The 21,158-nt window shown below is 36.2% G+C and overlaps 1 protein-coding gene, 1 long non-coding RNA gene and 1 other non-coding gene across 3 annotated transcripts; 1 reads left to right on the top strand and 2 right to left on the bottom strand.

Moving 5' to 3' along the window:
• Nucleotides 1–945: 945 nt before the first annotated feature.
• Nucleotides 946–2,487, bottom strand: LOC140179466 (uncharacterized). Its single transcript, XR_011872937.1, has 2 exons — nucleotides 2,166–2,487; nucleotides 946–1,268 (listed from the first exon to the last, which is right to left on the bottom strand). It is a non-coding gene; the product is annotated as an uncharacterized lncRNA (long non-coding RNA).
• A 5,734-nt stretch (nucleotides 2,488–8,221) lies between these two features.
• On the top strand, nucleotides 8,222–20,505 carry LOC112747824 (protein FAR-RED IMPAIRED RESPONSE 1-like). The gene is made up of 4 exons (XM_025796020.1): nucleotides 8,222–8,512; nucleotides 19,291–19,341; nucleotides 19,441–20,177; nucleotides 20,271–20,505. The coding sequence occupies exons 1-4, from the start codon at nucleotides 8,222–8,224 to the stop codon at nucleotides 20,503–20,505; spliced, it is 1,314 nt and encodes a 437-aa protein (XP_025651805.1).
• LOC112752913 (small nucleolar RNA R71) lies at nucleotides 13,088–13,195 on the bottom strand. The gene has a single exon (XR_003177321.1). It is a non-coding gene; the product is annotated as a small nucleolar RNA R71 (small nucleolar RNA).
• Nucleotides 20,506–21,158: the final 653 nt, after the last annotated feature.

Raw genomic sequence — 21,158 nt, 5'->3', positions numbered from 1 at the left:
ATCTAGAGATCAAATTTTGTTCTAAATTTTTTTTTGTATCATCTAAATATTTATTCAAATATTGGCAAAAAAATAGATTAAATAGTCGTTTGTTAATACGAAATTTTTTTGTTTCTTATAAAAAATATAATATTTATTAATTAATACCTTTTACAATTTCACTAGAAAACCAACAACGGTAAAATCAATTAGCAATTTTTTTATTTTTTTTAGAGAACGTAAATCTAAATGATCATGAGAAACATCTAAAATCTAATAAAAAGACATCCAAAATCTAAAAGAAATATCTAAATTCAAATAATAACAAATGTCCAAAATTATTATAAAATTATTTTAAAAATTTCAAAATTTATTTTCAACATTCAAAATTATTTTAGAAATTCTAAAATTTACTTTAAAATTCTAAAATTATTTTAAAAATTGTGAATAAAAAGAAACATCTAGAATGTAATAAAAAGAAACATCCAAAACCTAAAAAAAGATTTTCAAAATTTTTTAAAAAATTCCAAAACATAACAAAACGAGACATCCAAAAAATTACTACAAGAAAGTCGTCGGATACCGTCGAATTTACTAGTGGATTTACCAAAAAAATTTGCCGGTAACATGCTTACTATTGGATTTAGTGCCAGAATAAATCTGATGGTATAAACCTCGTCGGTAACTGTTTACCGATAGATTTTTTCGTCCCCCGCTAATTATTGGTGGATATAAACTTAATTATGGAGCTTGTTACCGTTGAATTATTCTCCAATAAATTCGTCGGCAAACTTAAATTTTTTATTTTTTTTTTAAAATTGTTTGTAAATTCAATATATAATTTTAAATATTTAAATTTAATAATTTTTAAATTAACAAAATTCAAAGTTTTACAATATCTTAAGCCATAAACGTGACTTGTAAAATATAAAAAATAAAAAATTATAAAAATTCTGAGGACACAAATTTACAAGTCAAAAGTCACAATACTTAAGGACGATTTTAATACGAAATAAAATATTAAGAATGATTCTTAATCAAAAATTACGTTGGGGATGGTTTTGATTTTGACCCTAAACGTTAGGGACCAAAATAATACTTATCCCTAAATAAAACAACTAAACTACTGCAATGAACAACTAATTAACTAAAATTTGAATAAGTTATTTAATAATCATCCTAATCTTCATCTATCGAAAAATCTTGACGAGTTTCAGAAGCTTCCACATTGCCATATTCATTATCAGGAGTTGGATTTTCACTTGCATTAGCTTGACTCGGTGCCATTTCTGTTTAGAAAAAATGTAAAACAACAAATATTCAACAAGTCAGTTCAATATCATAGCAAGAATTCTACAAATTAATAAAAATTATAGAATTTTGTTCAATGCCAATTACATAAATCATGGGACAAAGAGTGAAAGAACATCAACAGATCAACTTTAAACAACATAAAATTCCTATGGCAACTGAAAGATCTAAGAGATTTAAGAGGCCAATTCACGAGCTGTTAGCATACATTGAATCAAAGCTAACCAATCTAATAAAGTTTTGGCACATCTTTAACAAAGAGTAACAAATTTTTTCAAAGATTAACAAGAATTATCAAAATTTTAGCACAATTTTTGTCAGCACAACAAAAAACAAAGCAACAAATCATAATTTAGTACAAAGAAAGCATTAGCTTCAATTCATGTCACAAAATTTTCAAATTCCAAACCATTAATATGATCATTAACTCAACAAATTCAATTAAAAAAAATCTAAAGAAAAATGCCACCAAATTTCTCAGGAAGTCTTAAATTTTGATTCAGCAGACATGTATCAAACTTGATAATTGGCATGCTCACTTAATTGTAAAATTGAATATCACAACCAAATTATCAAAACCAAAATTTTCCAAACCTCCACCATAATAAATTGCAAGAATTGATCAAATTTCAATGATTCACTTCACACACAGATCATGGACTCACTATGTAGACATAGCACTAAGAATAATAAAGAGCAAAAACAATAAAGAAACCAAGAACACAACACAACTGAACAATTAAATAAAACTAACAAAAAAGAAAACAATAAAGAAGCAAGAACAACCTTCCACAGTTTCACAACATAGTAGCTAGGCAATCATCAACAAAATGTGTTCTCAAAAATCAAAATTTAAAAAAAAAAGAGTCATGTACCTAACAGAAGCGAGCAAGGCTTGGTAGAGAAATAATGGCAGGAGGTGACCAAGGTTGAGCTCGGTGGAGGGACAAATCGCGACTAGAGGCAACACAACTGGAGGCAAGACTAGAGGCGGCACGATAGAGGAGAATGACACAGACAAACATGAACAACGATGTAAAAGAGGTCGACGGTGGTAGACGCGAGTGCGAACGGAAGGGAGGCTAACGGGGAGGTGATGAAGGCATCATTGGTGAAGGTGCGAGCTTAGCCTCTATTGTTGAGAGTGCGAGCTTAGCTTAGGGTGAGAAACTGAAAGTGAGAAGGAGTGTGAGAGACTAATTGATGAGGAAGTGAGGGTTCTTAATAAATGAGGGTCTCTAAATTAGGGTTCCCTAATTATTACTCTCAAAAAATTGAATCTGATGGTAATTGTTTTACCTGATAAATTCATTGCTAAATCCACCATTAAACCCGCCTCTAACCTCTGACGATAAATTCGATGGAATTCAACATTTTTTTTGCAGTCAATATTGAAAAAAGAACATCCGAAAACTAAGAAGAGAAACATCTAAAAGACAAACTATTTAAAAAATCATTCAACCCCCAAAATAAAGAAACATCTGAAACATAAGAAAAAGAAACATTCAAAACTTAGGAGAAAGAAATATTCAAAATCAGTAAAAAGAATCATTCAAAATCAAACAAAAGAAAAAGAAATATCCGAAATATAACAAAACTTAGCAAAAAATGAGATATCCAAAAACTTTTTTAAATTTGTTGGGAGGGAACATCAATTCAAATTATCATGAGAACATCCAAAATCTAATGAAAAAATTTAAAATCTAAAAAAAATATGTAAAATCAAATAATAACAAATATCCAAAATTCATTGTGAAATTATTTTAAATATTCTAAAAATTTATTTTAAAAATTTCAAAATTTATTTTAAAAATTCTTAATTAAAATAAACATATAAAACGAAACAAAAACAAGATATTCAAAATTGTTTTAAAAATTCTGAAACCTAATAAAAGTAAACATCCAAAAAAATTGGAAAAAAAAAAACAAACTAAAAACTAAGCAAGAAACATCTAAAACTACTAAAAAAATCATCCAAAATCCAAAAACAAAAATATCCAAAATATAAGAAAAAATCGTCTGAAACTTATGATAAAAAATATCCAAAGAGAAGAAGAAGAAATGAAGGAGGGAGGGCTCTAGTGCACATCGTGACGGAGGGAGATGCGATGTTCAGCGGGGTGCGCGATGCGAGGAGGGAGCCGTGGTGGTTGGCTAGGCTGCGCGATGCAAGGGAGGGAGTCGCATTTGTCAGAACGGGGGCTGATTTGAGTGACAAGGGTGACACAATGGAGACACGATGGCGGCTCGACGGTGCAAGAGGAGGCAGTCATCAAAGGTATCGTGGATGAGAGAGAGAGAGAGAGAGAGAGAGAGAGAGAGAGTGCGCGCATATAGAGTAGTTTGTAGTTTAAGGTTGTACGACGCGGCTATGGAGAGGATGCAAAAATGATTTTTTTTTTAATTTTAAAATTAGAATTATAGGAGAGTTGGCTGAGTTGGCTTTTACTATAGTTGACTCCCTATACTAATCTTTTTGTTACCAAATTGATAATTAATTTATAAATTTAGCCAAAATCATAATATTTTTTACAGAATTTTAGTCGGTAATTAGCATTTATTCAAAGGATTATCTGTTTACAATAAATTTTCACCAAAATAATCGAATTTTATCGACAAAATCATCAACTGACTCTTGTATCAATTAAAAAATTTTGTGAAAATTTCACCTTGCTCATTATCGACAGAAAATTCATTATAAATTTGTCTGCCAAAAAATTAGTTGTTGTTTAATAGTATAGATGTAAACACACACACACATACTTGTTTCTATTATTATTGTCCCAAAATAGCTAGCAACCAGTGATTTGATGCCAGCCATCAAATTTGACCTTTGTCCGCTGATAATATATATTTTGGTCTATTGCCAGATGTGGGAATTGACTAGTAATATGTAACATATTATACTATGGAAGTGGTTTACTTGTTCATGTGTACCCTTCAGATTTAATATAAATAATGCTAATGGTGAGAATATTGTGAGTTTTGTTTGAGTGATGTTGTAGGTGTTGGCATCATAGTAGAGCCAAGACCGGTTCTGCCGTTACAATTAAGAATGGGGACGTATTTTGATGCTGTCCATGTACATTGTGATGTGGCTATGTCAAGCTAAAGTGAAGCCAAATCATGTTGTTAGTTTTGGGTTGACAATGTAACCGAATGAGCTTTTTTTTGGCATTGATGATTTAATTTATCTTTTTGGTTAGTGTCTCACTTTATTATATAGACTGGTGGGATTTATTCCAAAAAAAAAAAAAAAAGAAAGAAAGAATCATCGAGCCATTGGGTGAAAAAAATAGAAAACTATCATTAGTTAATGGCATTGAGAATTTACATATTATTTTGTCAATGGAAAATGCATTGGGCTTTTTGTTTGTTACTCTTTAACTCCAATGGAATTGACATATTTTAAGATATTTGCGACGTAGATAAGTGAGATCGAAACACGATCGAACTGCTTTCCATATTGTTTTTTGGTTTCTGATTTATTGTTTAGTAAATGTTAATGTAATATGTTACTTGTGGGCATATGTTTTAAGAGGTCCAATTTATTTTAATTGAGCAAGTTATTATGTGATAACAAGAAATATTACTTCTGTTAACTTTTTCTAAAGTGAAGTTTTAAGCAATATCTAATATAAACATCACAAGCAGTTTAGGTGAGACGAGATGAAGACAATGACAAATGGTTTTAACTCAAGAGAGAATATGTATGACATGGTTAGGAACATTAAAGTGGTTGTATGTTGGGGTGGATGAATGTGTGGGAACACGTCAAGCTAAGACACCTAACATAGAGGAATAGTAAACAACAAACATAAGAAGGTGGAATTTGAAGCCAAGACAGACATGATTAAAGGAAATCTGGAAACCACTAATAGAATATGTGTATGAGTTTATGCTTTACGACCATTGCCGCTGCCATGTCTAAAGTGGTCAAGGGTAAACATTCATTCATGCAGGGCACTCTGTCACATATTTCAGCTTGTCTTCTAGTGCACACATCTCCTGCGCAAGCTCAGCATATTTATGCTTCCACCTCTGGACAAGATCATAGTTGTGGTCATCGACGTAGGTGTCTTGGACGCAACACAATCTTTGGAGGCAGAGGCACAACGCATCTTCTACGCTTGTGTTGGGATTGAAGGCTATATGGACTGGGATAACCAATGCATCGGAAGACTACGGTGGTGCTATTGCAACAAGGTGACGATAAGATTTGTGTAAACCTCAACTAATTAGTAAATAATTAACCAATAAATTAATCATTATTTAAAGAAATTAAAAAATTAAATTTTATAGTTTAATGAAGTAGAAATAATTAAAATATGAATTTTGACATTAATTTTAAAGGTTTTGGCCCAAAATTGGACCGAACGGGCTAAGCCGGTTGATCCGGGCCCAAGGTCCATTATATAAAAGCCTAAAACTTGGCTTCCTTTCCCTATTGAAACAAAGTTACACCAAAGAAGAGAGAAACCGGCGTCCAAAAACCCCAACCCTCACCATCGGAATTCAATCGTCCATAACTTTTAATCCAGAGCTCTGATTGTCGAGCCATCAGCGGCTACGCGTTCGTCTTAGAATTCTCTACAAAACCCATCGAATAATTTGGTAAGGACTTTGCGTTTTCTCACCCATACCTTCTCTATTTAGTTTCAAAAATTGGGAATTTAGGTATTGAAGAATTATATGATATTGAAGATTTAGGCGAACTCTAGCAGCAAATAATCACTGTGTTTTGTCCAATTGATTTATGGGTAAGGTAAGGAACTATTGAACTCTTATGAATTATTAAATTAGTGAATCCTGTGATGATTATAGTGATATTATGTGAAATTAGATTGTGTTCTTGTTGATTTGGAGTTCAATTGGCTATTTGAAACGAAACCCGGGTGATTAAGCTTGAGGAATTGATGTTTGGAAGCTTGGAACTTGTGAAAGGAGAGGTTTTTGAGGTGTTTCGAGCTTAGGAAAAAATCTTCCAAGGTATGGTTTTAGTTTTTCGTAGATAAAATATAATGTAACATGAAAACTTACGCTAGAAGACCATAAGATAGGAATGAAATGAATGAATGAATTATTGATGGATTAGATATATGGTATACGATGTATAAAGGATAAATAAATTTGTATGTGTTGGATTGTGACTTTGATGAGTATAAAATAAACATGAATGTTGATGTGTTGAGAATTGATAGTCAGTTTGTGAAATTGAACTGAATGGATTGGTTGAGAGATGTATGATTCAATTTTATAAACAGTTTGTTATTGGAGTTGGTTGGTTTTGGAAAAAAATTTATTGTTGAAATTTGTTTGATTTTGAAATAATTTGATACTAGGAATGATCTGAATGACTGAGAGGTGTTTGGTTTGATGGTTAGGATCCTTGAAGGGTGGTAGAAGTTTGAATTTTAGGGGAGGTGCTGTCGAAATTTTTAGAAGAATTATGAGAGATTTTATTTTGGTTAATTTGGATTGAAAGAATTGTTTTATTTGATTTTGATTTATTTAAGAAAAAAATGAATTATGTTTGAGTTTAAATGATTTGGTTTTGAAATGAGAATGGTTGTCGCTCCCCTAAAGTCTAGAGGCCTTGTCGAGGAGTTTAACTAATAAATAGTTTTCCCCTGTCTTTTGAAAAGAGTTTAAATTCCAAAACGGTTTTAAAGTTAGTTCGAGAAATATGTAAATGAATGAGATATGTGACCCTGGGAAAGAGGTAGTGGTATTGTCCACTTGCTCCAGAAAAAAGATGAGGAAGAAGAATGATGAAAACTGAGTTTGAATTATGAAATTGAATGAATATGATAAACGAGGCATGATTGTGGTTGATTGATAATGAGTATATGTGTGTTTTCTCTCTGGTTGTAAGAGTGACAAGACACTTATTCTCTCTAATGGTGATAGGGCACATATTTCCTCTAATCGTGACAGGGCACATAATACCTCTAATGGTGACAGGACACGTATTTTCTCTAATGGTATTATTCCGTAACAGAGAGACAGTGTGCGGATTAGCTAACGGACATATCAGGTTTGGCTATATAACCGACAAATGAACTCATTAGCCATAGGACAGACATGCATCATATGCATTTGTATGACTTGTTTATGTATGTATTTGTTTTGGATTGCCTAAATGCTTGCCTGTGACTAACTGCTATCTGATTTACTTGCTGTAACTGCATTCTATTTGTGTTTTCTTTATATGTATTGTATGTCTATGTAACTGAGAGACCCCTCATATTGGCTGAGGTGACGCTGAGGGTTGTTCCACTGGTGATTTGAATGACTGGAGGAGAGTGAAATTGAAGTGTTAAGTTATATTTGGAATAGAACTTGAGTACCTTAGATAGTTTAAATGATTTATGATTTAAAGTATAACTCTAAGTTTTGAATCTGGGTATCGAAGTTCTAGAATTACGTCTGGCTTTTCCGGGACCTTATATATTATGTACGTTGGCACCTTTACCATGCTGAGCACCCTCGGTTTTCATTCTATACATATTTCTATTGTTTTCATATGCAGGTCGAAAGTCACCTTGTTGAGCGTTTGGAGATTTTTCTTACAAGCGAAGAACTATCTTTTAGGCTATTATATTTTGTTTTAGGCTATATATATATATATAGGAAAAGTATGAGGAAACAATAGACTTATTGTACAATGCATACAATGGGGGTTTAATTGAAATTTAAATTAAATAATGGGTTATCAATTAATTTTGTATTATTTCTAATTTGAAATTTGAAACCATTTAGTATTATTATTAATTATGGATTCTAATCAATTAATTAGGTTAAAACGCCGCGTCATCTCATCAACGATCACACGGCTGCCCCATGCAGGATCTTTCCAACGCAGCTGCCCTCTCATCTACGATCGACAGCGCCGCCCTCTCATCTGCACACAACGCAGCACGGCTGCCCCATGCAGGATCTTTCCAACGCAGCCGCCCTCTCATCTACGATCGACAGCGCCGCACTCTCATCTGCACACAACGCAGCCGGTGTTCACTCCTTCAGAATGGCAGGATCGCAAGAAGAACGTGTTGCAAGTGAGGGTCCTCCTTTATGCACATCACCTAGCCGAAATTCATTAATGGAGGTTGATATAGTTGAACCGTTAGTTTGTGTTGCCTCTGAAGTTTCTGAAAATTTATCATACGAACAAGAAAACTTAGCCCCCGATGTCGCAGAGCACGGTCACAAGTCGAATAAGGTGAGCAATTAGGATCCTCAAATTCTGCCATGGATGTTTATTTCGCGTTTAATTTTTATGTTTAGTCACAATATAAATGAGTTCTTTGATTGTATGCTTATTGAAACATGCAATTGTAATCGATGAGTTGAGATTCAACTAAAGTTATGTTTGTTTTATTTTTAATAGTATGATTATATGCATTGATGATTGGCTGAAATTAAGTAATCATTTTATGGTTATATGATTATATCCAGGAAGTATATTTTCTTACGTGTTTTTGTATGTGAATTTATGCTGTCATCATGTTAAATGGCATCTTTATTTGCTAATCATCCTATTATGGACTTATGTGCCTATATGGATGATGGGATAGAATAGTTTAATTTTTTGGTATACTTATATGAATTTATTTTTATCTACGGTGTGTGTATATTATCTCTACATGATGATCATGCAAGTGTGTAAAATAGATAACTATAGTGTGATGCAGTGGCTGAACTTGTTTACTGAATTGAAGGAAATGCTATTGATGAGCGGATAATTTATACGCTTTTTGACATTGTTTTTAGTATGTTTTTAGTAGGATCTAGTTACTTTTGGGGATGTTTTCATTAGTTTTTATGTTAAATTCACATTTCTGGACTTTACTATGAGTTTGTGTGTTTTTCTGTAATTTCAGGTATTTTCTGGCTGAAATTGAGGGACTTGAGCAGAAATCAGATTCAGAGGTTGAAAAAGGACTGCTGATGCTGTTGGATTCTGACCTCCCTGCACTCAAAGTGGATTTTCTGGAGCTACAGAACTCGAAATGGCGCGCTTTCAATTGCGTTGGAAAGTAGACATCCAGGGATTTCCATCAATATATAATAGTCCATACTTTGGCCAAGAATTGATGACGTAAACTGGCGTTCAACGCCAGCCTTTTGCCCAAATCTGGAGTCCAGCGCCAGAAAAGGATCCAGAACCAGAGTTGAACGCCCAAACTGGCACAGAAACTGGCGTTCAACTCCACAAATGGCCTCTGCACGTGTAACACTCAAGTCCAAGCCCAAGCACACACCAAGTGGGCCCCGGAAGTGGATTTATGCATCAATTACTTACTCATGTAAACCCTAGTGACTAGTTTATTATAAATAGGACCCTTTACTATTGTATAGGGCATCTTTTAATCATCTTAGGATCTTAGGATCATCTTTGGACGCCTGGTTCTTAGATCAGAGGGGCTGGCCTCTCGGCCATGCCTGGACCTTTCACTTATGTATTTTTAACGGTAGAGTTTCTACACTCCATAGATTAAGGTGTGGAGCTCTGCTGTTCCTCAAAGATTAATGCAAAGTACTACTGTTTTCTATTCAATTCTTCTTATTTCGCTTCTAAGATATCCATTCGCACCCAAGAACGTGATGAAGGTGATGATTATGTGTGACGCTCATCATCCTTCTCCCTTATGAACGCGTGCCTGACAAACACTTCTGTTCTACATGAATTAAGCTAGAATGAGTATCTCTTAGATCTCCTAACCAGAATCTTCGTGGCGTAAGCTAGAATGATGGCGGCATTCAAGAGAATCCGGAAGGTCTAAACCTTGTCTGTGGTATTCTGAGTAGGATTCAATGATTGAATGACTGTGACGAGCTTCAAACTCGCGAGTGCTGGGCGTTAGTGACAGACGCAAAAGGATAGTAAATCCTATTCCAGCATGATCGAGAACCGACAGATGAATAGCCGTGCCGTGACAGGGTGCGTGAGCATATGATTCACTGAGAGGAGGGGATGTAGCCACTGACAACGGTGATGCCCTTGCATACAGCCAGCCATGGAAAGGAGTAAGACTGATTGGATGAAGATAGCAGGAAAGCAGAGGTTCAGAGGAACGAGAAGCATCTCCATTCGCTTATCTGAAATCCCTGCCAATGAATCTACATAAGTATCTCTATCCCTATTCTTTATGTTTTATTCACATAATATATTGTAGCCCATATGAGTCAACTTAACTGAGATTCGCAAGGTGACCATAGCTTGCTTCATACCAACAATCTCCGTGGGATTCGACCCTTACTCACGTAAGGTATTACTTGGACGACCCAGTGCACTTGCTGGTTAGTTGTATCGAAGTTGTGTCAACTATAAATTAAGATCGAAGCACCAAGCTTTGGAGCCATTACCAGGGATTGTTCGAGCCTGGACAACACAATTTCGTGCACCAAGTTTTTGGCGCCGTTGCCGGGGATTGTTCGAGTTTGGACAACTGACGGTTCATCTTGTTGCTCAGATTAGGTAATTTTCTTTTTGTCTTGTTTTCAAAAAAAATTTTCAAAAATCTTTCAAAAATTCTTCCTTTGTTTTCGAAAAAAAAAAAAATATTTTCAAAAATAAATTATTCTATGGCTTCAAAATTTTTAAGAATGAATTCTAGTGTTTCATGGTAACATGTTGAATCCTGTCTGGCTGTAAAGCCATATCCAAACCCCTTTGGGATTGGTCTTCAACTAATCACCTCAATGGATGTAATTGCATACTAAAGCTTGGCTGGCTATTAAGCCATGCCTGACCCTTTGATTGGAGCTTTAGACTAAAGAGCATAAGATTCCTGGAATTCATATTAAAAATTTTGAATCCTTATTTTTCTTTTTCAATTAATTTTCGAAAAATATAAATAAAAATCCAAAAAAATTAGAAAATCATAAAAATAAAAAATATTTTCTGTTTCTTGTTTGAGTCTTGAGTCACATTATAAGTTTGGTGTCACTTGCATATGCATCTTGCATTTTTCGAAAATATCATGCATTCATAGTGTTCCTCATGATCTTCAAGTTGTTCTTGGTAAGTCTTCTTGTTTGATCTTGATGATTTTTTGTTTTGTGTCTTTTCATGTTTTTCATATGCATTCTTGAATTCTTAGTGTCTAAGCATTAAAGAATTCTAAGTTTGGTGTCTTGCATGTTTTCTTTGCATTAAAATTTTTCAAAAATATGTTCTTGATGTTCATCATGACATTCAAAGTGTTCTTGGTGTTCATCTTGACATTCATAGCATTCTTGCATGCATCACATGTTTTGATCTAAAAATCTCATGCATTGCATAATTTTCATGTTTTTCATAAAAATTTCAAAAATAAAAAAAAATAATATCTTTCCCTTTTTCTCTCATCAAATTCGAAAATTTGGATTGACTTTTTCAAAAATTTTTAAAATCAAATTATTTCTCATGAGTCAAATCAAATTTTCAATTTGAAAATCTTATCTTTTTCAAAATCTTTTTCAAAAATCAAATCTTTTTCAAAATTTTTTGGTTATTTTCGAAAATTTCAAAAAAAATTTTCAAAATTTTTTTTCTTATTTTTATCACTAATTTTCGAAAATAACATAATCAATTAATGTTTTGATTCAAAAATTTGAAGTTTGTTACTTGCTTGTTAAGAAAGATTCAAACTTTAAGTTCTAGAATCATATCTTGTGATTTCTTATGAATCAAGTCATTAATTGTGATTTTAAAAATAAAATCTTTTTCAAAACTAATTTCTATCATATCTTTTCAAAAATATCTTCTTATCTTATCTTTTTCAAAAATATCTTTTCAAAATATCTTTTCTAACTTCCTAACCTCTTATCTTTTCAAAAATTTGTTTCAACTAACTAACTAACTTTTTGTTTGTTTCTTAACTTCTTCAAAACCACCTAACTAACTCTCTCTCTCTAATTTTCGAAAATATCTTCCCCTTTTTCAAAAATTTATTTTTAATTAACTAATTATTTTTATTTTTTTTATTTTTAATTTCAAAAATTTCGAAAAAAAAAAATACTAACAACTTTCAAAAACCAATTTTCAAAAATCACTAACTCCTTTTCAAAAATAATTTTCGAAAATTCCCCCCTCTCTCTCATCCTATTCTATTTATTCATTCATTAACTAACATTACTTCCTCACATCATCACCAAATTCGAACCCCCTACTCTATCTGTGTTCGAATTTCTTCTTCTTTTCTTCTACTAACAATAAGGATCCTCTTTACTGTGACATAGAGGATTCCTCTTCTTTTCTTTTGTTCTCCTCTTTCTTATGAGCAGGGACAGAGAAAAAGGCATTCTTGTTGAAGCTGATCCAGAACCTGAAAGGACTCTGAAGAGAAAATTAAGAGAAGCTAAATTACAACAATCCAGAGACAACTTGATTGAAAATTTCGAACAAGTAAAGGAGATGGCAGCTGAACCCAACAACAATGCAAGGAGAATGCTTGGTGACTTTACTGCACCTAATTCCAATTTACATGGAAGAAGCATCTCCATTCCTGCCATTGGAGCAAACAATTTTGAGCTTAAACCTCAATTAGTTTCTCTAATGCAGCAGAACTGCAAGTTTCATGGACTTCCATCTGAAGATCCTTTTCAGTTCTTAACTGAATTCTTGCAGATATGTGATACTGTTAAGACTAATGGAATAGATCCTGAAGTCTACAGGCTCATGCTTTTCCCTTTTACTGTAAGAGACAGAGCTAGATTATGGTTGGATTCTCAACCTAAAGACAGCCTGAACTCTTGGGATAAGCTGGTCACGGCTTTCTTAGCCAAGTACTTTCCTCCTCAAAAGCTGAGCAAGCTTAGAGCTGATGTTCAAACTTTCAGACAGAAAGAAGGTGAATCTCTCTATGAAGCTTGGGAAAGATACAAACAGTTGACCAAAAAGTGTCCTTCTGACATGCTTTCAGAATGGACCATTCTGGATATATTCTATGATGGTCTGTCTGAGCTATCAAAGATGTCACTGGACGCTTCTGCAGGTGGATCCATTCACCTAAAGAAAACGCTTGCAGAAGCTCAAGAACTCATTGACATGGTTGCTAATAACCAGTTCATGTACACTTCTGAAAGGAATCCTGTGAATAATGGGACGCCTATGAAGAAGGGAGTTCTTGAAGTTGATACTCTGAATGCCATATTGGCTCAGAATAAAATATTGACTCAGCAAGTCAATATGATCTCTCAGAGTCTGCATGGAATGCAAGCTGCATCCAACAGTACTCAAGAGGCATCTTCTGAAGAAGAAGCCTATGATCCTGAGAACCCTGCAATAGCAGAGGTAAATTACTTAGGTGAACCTTATGGAAACACCTATGACTCAACATGGAGAAATCATCCAAATTTCTCATGGAAGGATCAAAAGCCTCAACAAGGCTTTAATAATGGTGGAAGAAACAGGTTTAGCAATAGCAAACCTTTTCCATCATCAACTCAGCAACAGACAGAGAACTCTGAACAAAATGCTTCTAATTTAGCAAATCTAGTCTCTGATCTATCTAAGGCCACTGTAAGTTTCATGAATGAAACAAGGTCTTCCATTAGAAATCTGGAAGCACAAGTGGGCCAGCTGAGTAAAAGGATCACTGAAATCCCTCCTAGTACTCTCCCAAGCAATACAGAAGAGAACCCAAAAGGAGAGTGCAAGGCCATTGACATAAGTGCCCTGGCCGAACCTGTGAGGAGAGGAGAGGAGAGGACGTGAATCCCAAGGAGGAAGACCTCCTGGGACGTCCAGTGATCAATAAGGAGCTTCCCTCTGGGGAACCAAAGGACTCTGAGGCTCATCTAGAGACCATAGAGATTCCATTGAACCTCCTTATGCCCTTCATGAGCTCTGAAGAGTATTCCTCTTCTGAAGAGAATGAGGATGTTACTGAAGAGCAAACTGCCAAGTTTCTTGGTGCAATCATGAAGCTAAATGCCAAATTATTTGGCATTGATACTTGGGAAGTTGAACCTCCCTTGTTCATCAATGAACTAAGTGATCTGGATCAACTGACATTGCCTCAGAAGAGACAGGATCCTGGAAAGTTCATAATACCCTGTACCATAGGCACCATGATCTTTAAGGCTCTGTGTGACCTTGGTTCAGGAATAAACCTCATGCCCCTCTCTGTAATAGAGAAACTGGGAATCTATGGGGTGCAAGCTGCTAAAATCTCACTAGAGATGGCATACAGCTCAAGAAGACAGGCTTATGGACAAGTAGAAGATGTATTAGTAAAGCTTGAGGGCCTTTACATACCTACTGAATTCATAGTCCTGGATACTGGAAAGGAAGAGGATGAATCCATCATCCTAGGAAGACCTTTCCTGGCCACAGCAAGAGCTGTGATTGATGTTGACAGAGGTGAAATAGTCCTTCAATGGAATGAGAACTCCCTTGTATTCAAAACTCAAGGATCTCCCTCTGCAACCATGGAGAGGAAGCAGAAAAAGCTTCTCTCCAAGCAGAGTCAACCAGTGCCCCCACAGTCAAACTCTAAGTTTGGTGATGAACTCCCATATCCAAACTCTAAGTTTGGTGTTGGAGAGTCTCAACAAAGCTCTGCACATCTGTGAGGCTCCATGAGAGCCCACTGTCAAGCTATTGACATTAAAGAAGCGCTTGTTGGGAGGCAACCCAATGTTTATCTAATTCTTATTTTTATTGTTTTTCATGTTTTCTTAGGTTCATGATCATGTGGAGTCACAAAATAAATATAAAAATTGAAAACGGAATCAAAAACAGCAGAAGAAAAATCACACCCTGGAGGAGCATCTGTCTGGCGTTCAAACGCCAGAACAGAGCATAGTTCTGGCGCTGAACGCCCAGAATGGGAGCATCCTGGCGCTGAACGCCCAGAACAAGCATGGTTCTGGCGTTCAACGCCAGACATGGCAGCAAATGGGCGTTGAACGCCCAAAATGGGCACCAACCTGGCGCTGAACACCCAGAGTTGTGTGCAAGGGCATTTTGCATGCCTAAATTGGTGCAGGGATGTAAATGCCTTGACACCTCAAGATCTGTGGACCTCACAGGATCACCTCAGGATCTGTGGACCCCACAGGATCCCTACCTACCTCATCTTCTCTCTTCCCATTCATGATCATCCCTTCTACTTTCCAATTACCACTCACATCCATACACCCACTACCTTCAAAACTCAACATCTCTCTCCCACCCAATCCCACCCATATGGCCGAACACACACTCCCATCCATCTCCTCCATATCTTCTTCTTATTCTTCAGTCTTTCTTCTTTTGCTCGAGGGCGAGCAACATTCTAAGTTTGGTGTGGTAAAAAGCATAGCTTTTTTGTTTTTTTTCCATAACCATTGATGGCACCTAAGGCCAGAGAAGCCTCTAGAAAGAAGAAAAGGGAAGACAAAAGCTTCCATCAAGGGTCTATAGCTCAGTGGTAGAACATTTGACTGCAAATCAAGAGATCCCTGAGATACCTCAGGGGATACATCTTCTTCCACACAATTATTGGAAGCAACTAAGGGTGGAACATTAAGAGCACTCCATCATCCTTCATGAAATCAGAGAAGATCTAAAAGCAATGAAGGAGGAGCAGCAAAGACAAGGAAGAGACATAGAAGAGCTCAAGGACATCACCAAGGTGGACTCATTCCTTGTTCTTACTTTCTCTGTTTTTTCGTTTTCTATGTGCTTATCTGTGTTTGTGTCTTCATTACATGATCATTAGTAGTTAGTAACTTTGTCTTAAAGATATGAATGTCCTATGAATCCATCACCTCTCTTAAATGAAAAATGTTTTAATTCAAAAGAACAAGAAGTACATGAATTTCGAATTTATCCTTGAACTTAGCTTAATTATATTGATGTGGTGACAATGCTTCTTGTTTTCTGAATGTATGCTTGAACAGTGCATATGTCTTTTGAAGTTGTTGTTTAAGAATGTTAAATATGTTGGCTCTTGAAAGAATGATGACTAGGAGACATGTTATTTGATAATCTGAAAAATCATAAAAATGATTCTTGAAGCAAGAAAAAGCAGCAAAGAACAAAGCTTGCAAAAAAAAAAAAAAAAAAAAAGGGCGAAAAAAAAATATATATAGAAAAAAAAATAGAAAGAAAAAGAAAAAGCAAGCAGAAAAAGCCAATAACCCTTAAAACCAAAAGGCAAGGGCAAATAAAAAGGATCCCAAGGCTTTGAGCATCAGTGGATAGGAGGGCCTAAAGGAATAAAATCCTGGTCTAAGCGGCTAAACCAAGCTGTCCCTAACCATGTGCTTGTGGCGTGTAGGTGTCAAGTGAAAACTTGAGACTGAGCGGTTAAAGTCAAGGTCCAAAGCAAAAAAAGAGTGTGCTTAAGAACCCTGGACACCTCTAATTGGGGACTTTAGCAAAGCTGAGTCACAATCTGAAAAGGTTCACCCAATTATGTGTCTGTGGCATTTATGTATCCGGTGGTAATACTGGAAAACAAAGTGCTTAGGGCCACGGCCAAGACTCATAAAGAAGCTGTGTTCAAGAATCATCATACTGAACTAGGAGAGTCAATAACACTATTCGAAATCTGAAGTTCCTATAGAAGCCAATCATTCTGAACTTCAATGGATAAAGTGAGATGCCAAAACTATTCAAGAGGCAAAAAGCTATAAGTCCCGCTCATATGATTGAAGCTCTGCTTCATTGATAGTTTGGAATTTATAGTATATTCTCTTCTTCTTATCCTGTTTGATTTTCAGTTGCTTGGGGACAAGCAACAATTTAAGTTTGGTGTTGTGATGAGCGGATAATTTATACGCTTTTTGACATTGTTTTTAGTATGTTTTTAGTAGGATCTAGTTACTTTTAGGGATGTTTTCATTAGTTTTTATGTTAAATTCACATTTCTGGACTTTACTATGAGTTTGTGTGTTTTTCTGTGATTTCAGGTATTTTCTGGCTGAAATTGAGGGACTTGAGCAGAAATCAGATTCAGAGGTTGAAAAAGGACTGCTGATGCTGTTGGATTCTGACCTCCCTGCACTCAAAGTGGGTTTTCTGGAGCTACAGAACTCGAAATGGCGCGCTTCCAATTGCGTTGGAAAGTAGACATCCAGGACTTTCCAGCAATATATAATAGTCCATACTTTGGCCAAGAATTGATGACGTAAACTGGCGTTCAACGCCAGCCTTTTGCCCAAATCTGGAGTCCAGCGCCAGAAAAGGATCCAGAACCAGAGTTGAACGCCCAAACTGGCACAGAAACTGGCGTTCAACTCCACAAATGGCCTCTGCACGTGTAACACTCAAGCCCAAGCCCAAGCACACACCAAGTGGGCCCCGGAAGTGGATTTATACATCAATTACTTACTCATGTAAACCCTAGTGACTAGTTTATTATAAATAGGACCCTTTACTATTGTATAGGGCATCTTTTGATCATCTTAGGATCTTAGGATCATCTTTGGACGCCTGGTTCTTAGATCAGAGGGGCTGGCCTCTCGGCCATGCCTGGACCTTTCACTTATGTATTTTTAACGGTAGAGTTTCTACACTCCATAGATTAAGGTGTGGAGCTCTGTTGTTCCTCAAAGATTAATGCAAAGTACTACTGTTTTCTATTCAATTCTTCTTATTTCGCTTCTAAGATATCCATTCGCACCCAAGAACGTGATGAAGGTGATGATTATGTGTGACACTCATCATCCTTCTCCCTTATGAACGCGTGCCTGACAAACACTTCTGTTCTACATGAATTAAGCTAGAATGAGTATCTCTTAGATCTCCTAACCAGAATCTTCGTGGCGTAAGCTAGAATGATGGCGGCATTCAAGAGAATCCGGAAGGTCTAAACCTTGTCTGTGGTATTCTGAGTAGGATTCAATGATTGAATGACTGTGACGAGCTTCAAACTCGCGAGTGCTGGGCGTTAGTGACAGACGCAAAAGGATAGTAAATCCTATTCCAGCATGATCGAGAACCGACAGATGAATAGCCGTGCCGTGACAGGGTGCGTGAGCATATGATTCACTGAGAGGAGGGGATGTAGCCACTGACAACGGTGATGCCCTTGCATACAGCCAGCCATGGAAAGGAGTAAGACTGATTGGATGAAGATAGCAGGAAAGCAGAGGTTCAGAGGAACGAGAAGCATCTCCATTCGCTTATCTGAAATCCCTGCCAATGAATCTACATAAGTATCTCTATCCCTATTCTTTATGTTTTATTCACATAATATATTGTAGCCCATATGAGTCAACTTAACTGAGATTCGCAAGGTGACCATAGCTTGCTTCATACCAACAATCTCCGTGGGATTCGACCCTTACTCACGTAAGGTATTACTTGGACGACCCAGTGCACTTGCTGGTTAGTTGTATCGAAGTTGTGTCAACTATAAATTAAGATCGAAGCACCAAGCTTTGGAGCCATTACCAGGGATTGTTCGAGCCTGGACAACACAATTTCGTGCACCAGCTATTTGTATTTGCAACATGCTAACCATGATATGCTTATATGAGTGTTTTAATCTTGTAATGGTATGCTTATATGCTCATTGCATATTTGTAACGTTATATGCTCATATGCTTTTTGCATATTATTTTAATATTTTTCATGCTTATAGGAATATAACGTTATGTGTATCATACATTTGCATAGATTAACCAATTATGAAGTTATCTGAGTGGTTTATAATGAATGGTGTGCTTATGTTCTTCCTGCACCTAAAGAAAAGAGTGTGTGTATCTAAATATATAGGAAAAGAATTTTTTTCATGGAGTGAAAAAAGAAGCCACTCAAGGTAGATTAAGGCCCTTAAATAATAGCCAAAATGGAATAAATAATTTTACATAATTTTCATTGAATGAAAAAAAAAAAACAACTAAAGGGTGGAATTTAATTAAATAATACATGAAATGAAAAAAATAATTCTCATTGTTTGATTTGTAGCTGTTGATGTGTTTTCGGTGATTGTTTTAGAGATTTTATTTAAATGAGTTTTGATAAGGATCTTCCTCCTTTTGGTTACTCTGTTTGTTTTGGAATTATCGGCTATGCAGTTGTCGGATGTTATGGATGTTGGAAGTGAAGAGATGGAGCCTGGTGATGAGGTACTGGAGTTTAGCTTACTTTTGTTTAGTCATAATGTTCATGTTTGATTTGATAACTAATGGTAATTAATTTTTCTTTTGGATTAATATAAAATACAGTTACCAGATCATGGTAACCTACAAGAAGACGAGATACCAAGAGTTGGAATGCGGTTTGCTCAGTTACAGATGGCGCATGACTTTTATGTGTCCTATGCAAAGAAAGCTGGATTTGCAACTAAGATAAGGACGACAACATTTGACAAGATCACGAAGGCTCCCATTAATCATGCTATACACTGTAATCACGACGGGATCCGCGAGTCTCGTGTTAAAGCACCAACGCGGAAGAATACGATTTCAGCTGCTGGGTGCAAGGCAAGGATATATGTAAAGTTTGATAAAGATGTGCAAGACTGGGTTTTGTTCAAGGTTGACTTGACGCACTCACACCCCTGTTCACCGAGAAAGGCATTGCACTACCATGAGTATAGGCAGCTGATCATGCATTCGAAGTGCGTGATCGAGGATAATGATGAGGCTGAGATTCGTCCAAATAAGACATTCCTTGCTTTGTCAAATGAGGCTGGTAGCCCCTCTAACTTGGGATTCTCAGAGAAGGATTTAAGAAACTATATAACAGCAAGGCTCCGTAATAGCAACGTGAATGCGGATGTCAGGGAGATGATGAGCTACTTCATGAGAATGAAGGACATCAATCCGAACTTCTTTTACGCGGTGAAGTTGGACGAGGAGTGTAAATTTAAGAGTGCAGTATGGGTTGATGCAAGGTGTAGGGCGTCGTATGAATACTATGGAGACGTCGTGTCAGTTGATAGCACATATAGTACAAATAGGTACGTAGTAGTTAAGTTGTTTTTTCCTTCTCTTGATAAAACGCTATTCGATCGTGATTGGCATTTCTTACTTCTGTTTGGTTTTTCTGGCAGGCACGGATTACCGTTTGTGTCGTTCGTTGGGGTCAACCACCATCGTAAGTCGACCCACCTCGGTTGTGCTTTGTTGGGGAATGAAGAAATCGGAAGTTATGAGTGGGTTTTTAGCCAATGGGTGAAGTGCATGGGAACTGCTCCAAAGTCTATCATAACCGATCAATGTCGATCCCTTTACCGTGCGATCAAAAACCCGACACACGCCACCGGTGGTGCATTTGGCATATTATGAATAAGCTACCTTCCAAGCTTGGGGGTTACCGCCGATACGGAGCTTTGTATGGTGACCTAAACGACATTGTGTGGAACTCTCGGACGGAGGAGTCATTTGAAGATGACTGGGCTGATTTTATAGATGAGTACAACTTACATAACAACACATGGCTGTCAGGTTTATTACTGTACGATTACTTCTCATGCTTTAATTGCAATTGGTCGGCATCTGAATGTTTAGTTTATCAGTAATTTTGGATGACAATTAGTTGGATGTTCATTATAGTAAACATTTGGATGTTTAATATATCAGTGATTGTGGATGGTCATTTCTAAGGTGCAGTAATATGTTTGGTTTAAGCTTTCTATACTTAATTTGGGATTATTTATTTCTTGTAGATCTGTATGATGACCGACGCATGTGGGTCCCAATATACTTCAAAGGTGAGTTTTGGACAGCAATGCAGAGTACGCAAAGGAGTGAGAGCATGCACGCATTCTACGGTGGATACTTACACAATAAAACTAGCTTGGTCCAATTTGTTCATGAATATGACAATGTGCTTGGAGTCAAGGAGCAGAGGGAACTTGAGGATGATGCTGCAGACTCGAGGGGGGTTATCCCTTGTGCAACGACCTCGCCTATGGAGAAACAGTTTCAGAAAGAGTATA

Source organism: Arachis hypogaea, chromosome 15, assembly GCF_003086295.3.
Source record: "Arachis hypogaea cultivar Tifrunner chromosome 15, arahy.Tifrunner.gnm2.J5K5, whole genome shotgun sequence".
NCBI lineage: Eukaryota > Viridiplantae > Streptophyta > Magnoliopsida > Fabales > Fabaceae > Arachis > Arachis hypogaea.
This window is presented reverse-complemented; position numbering and strand designations above follow the sequence as displayed.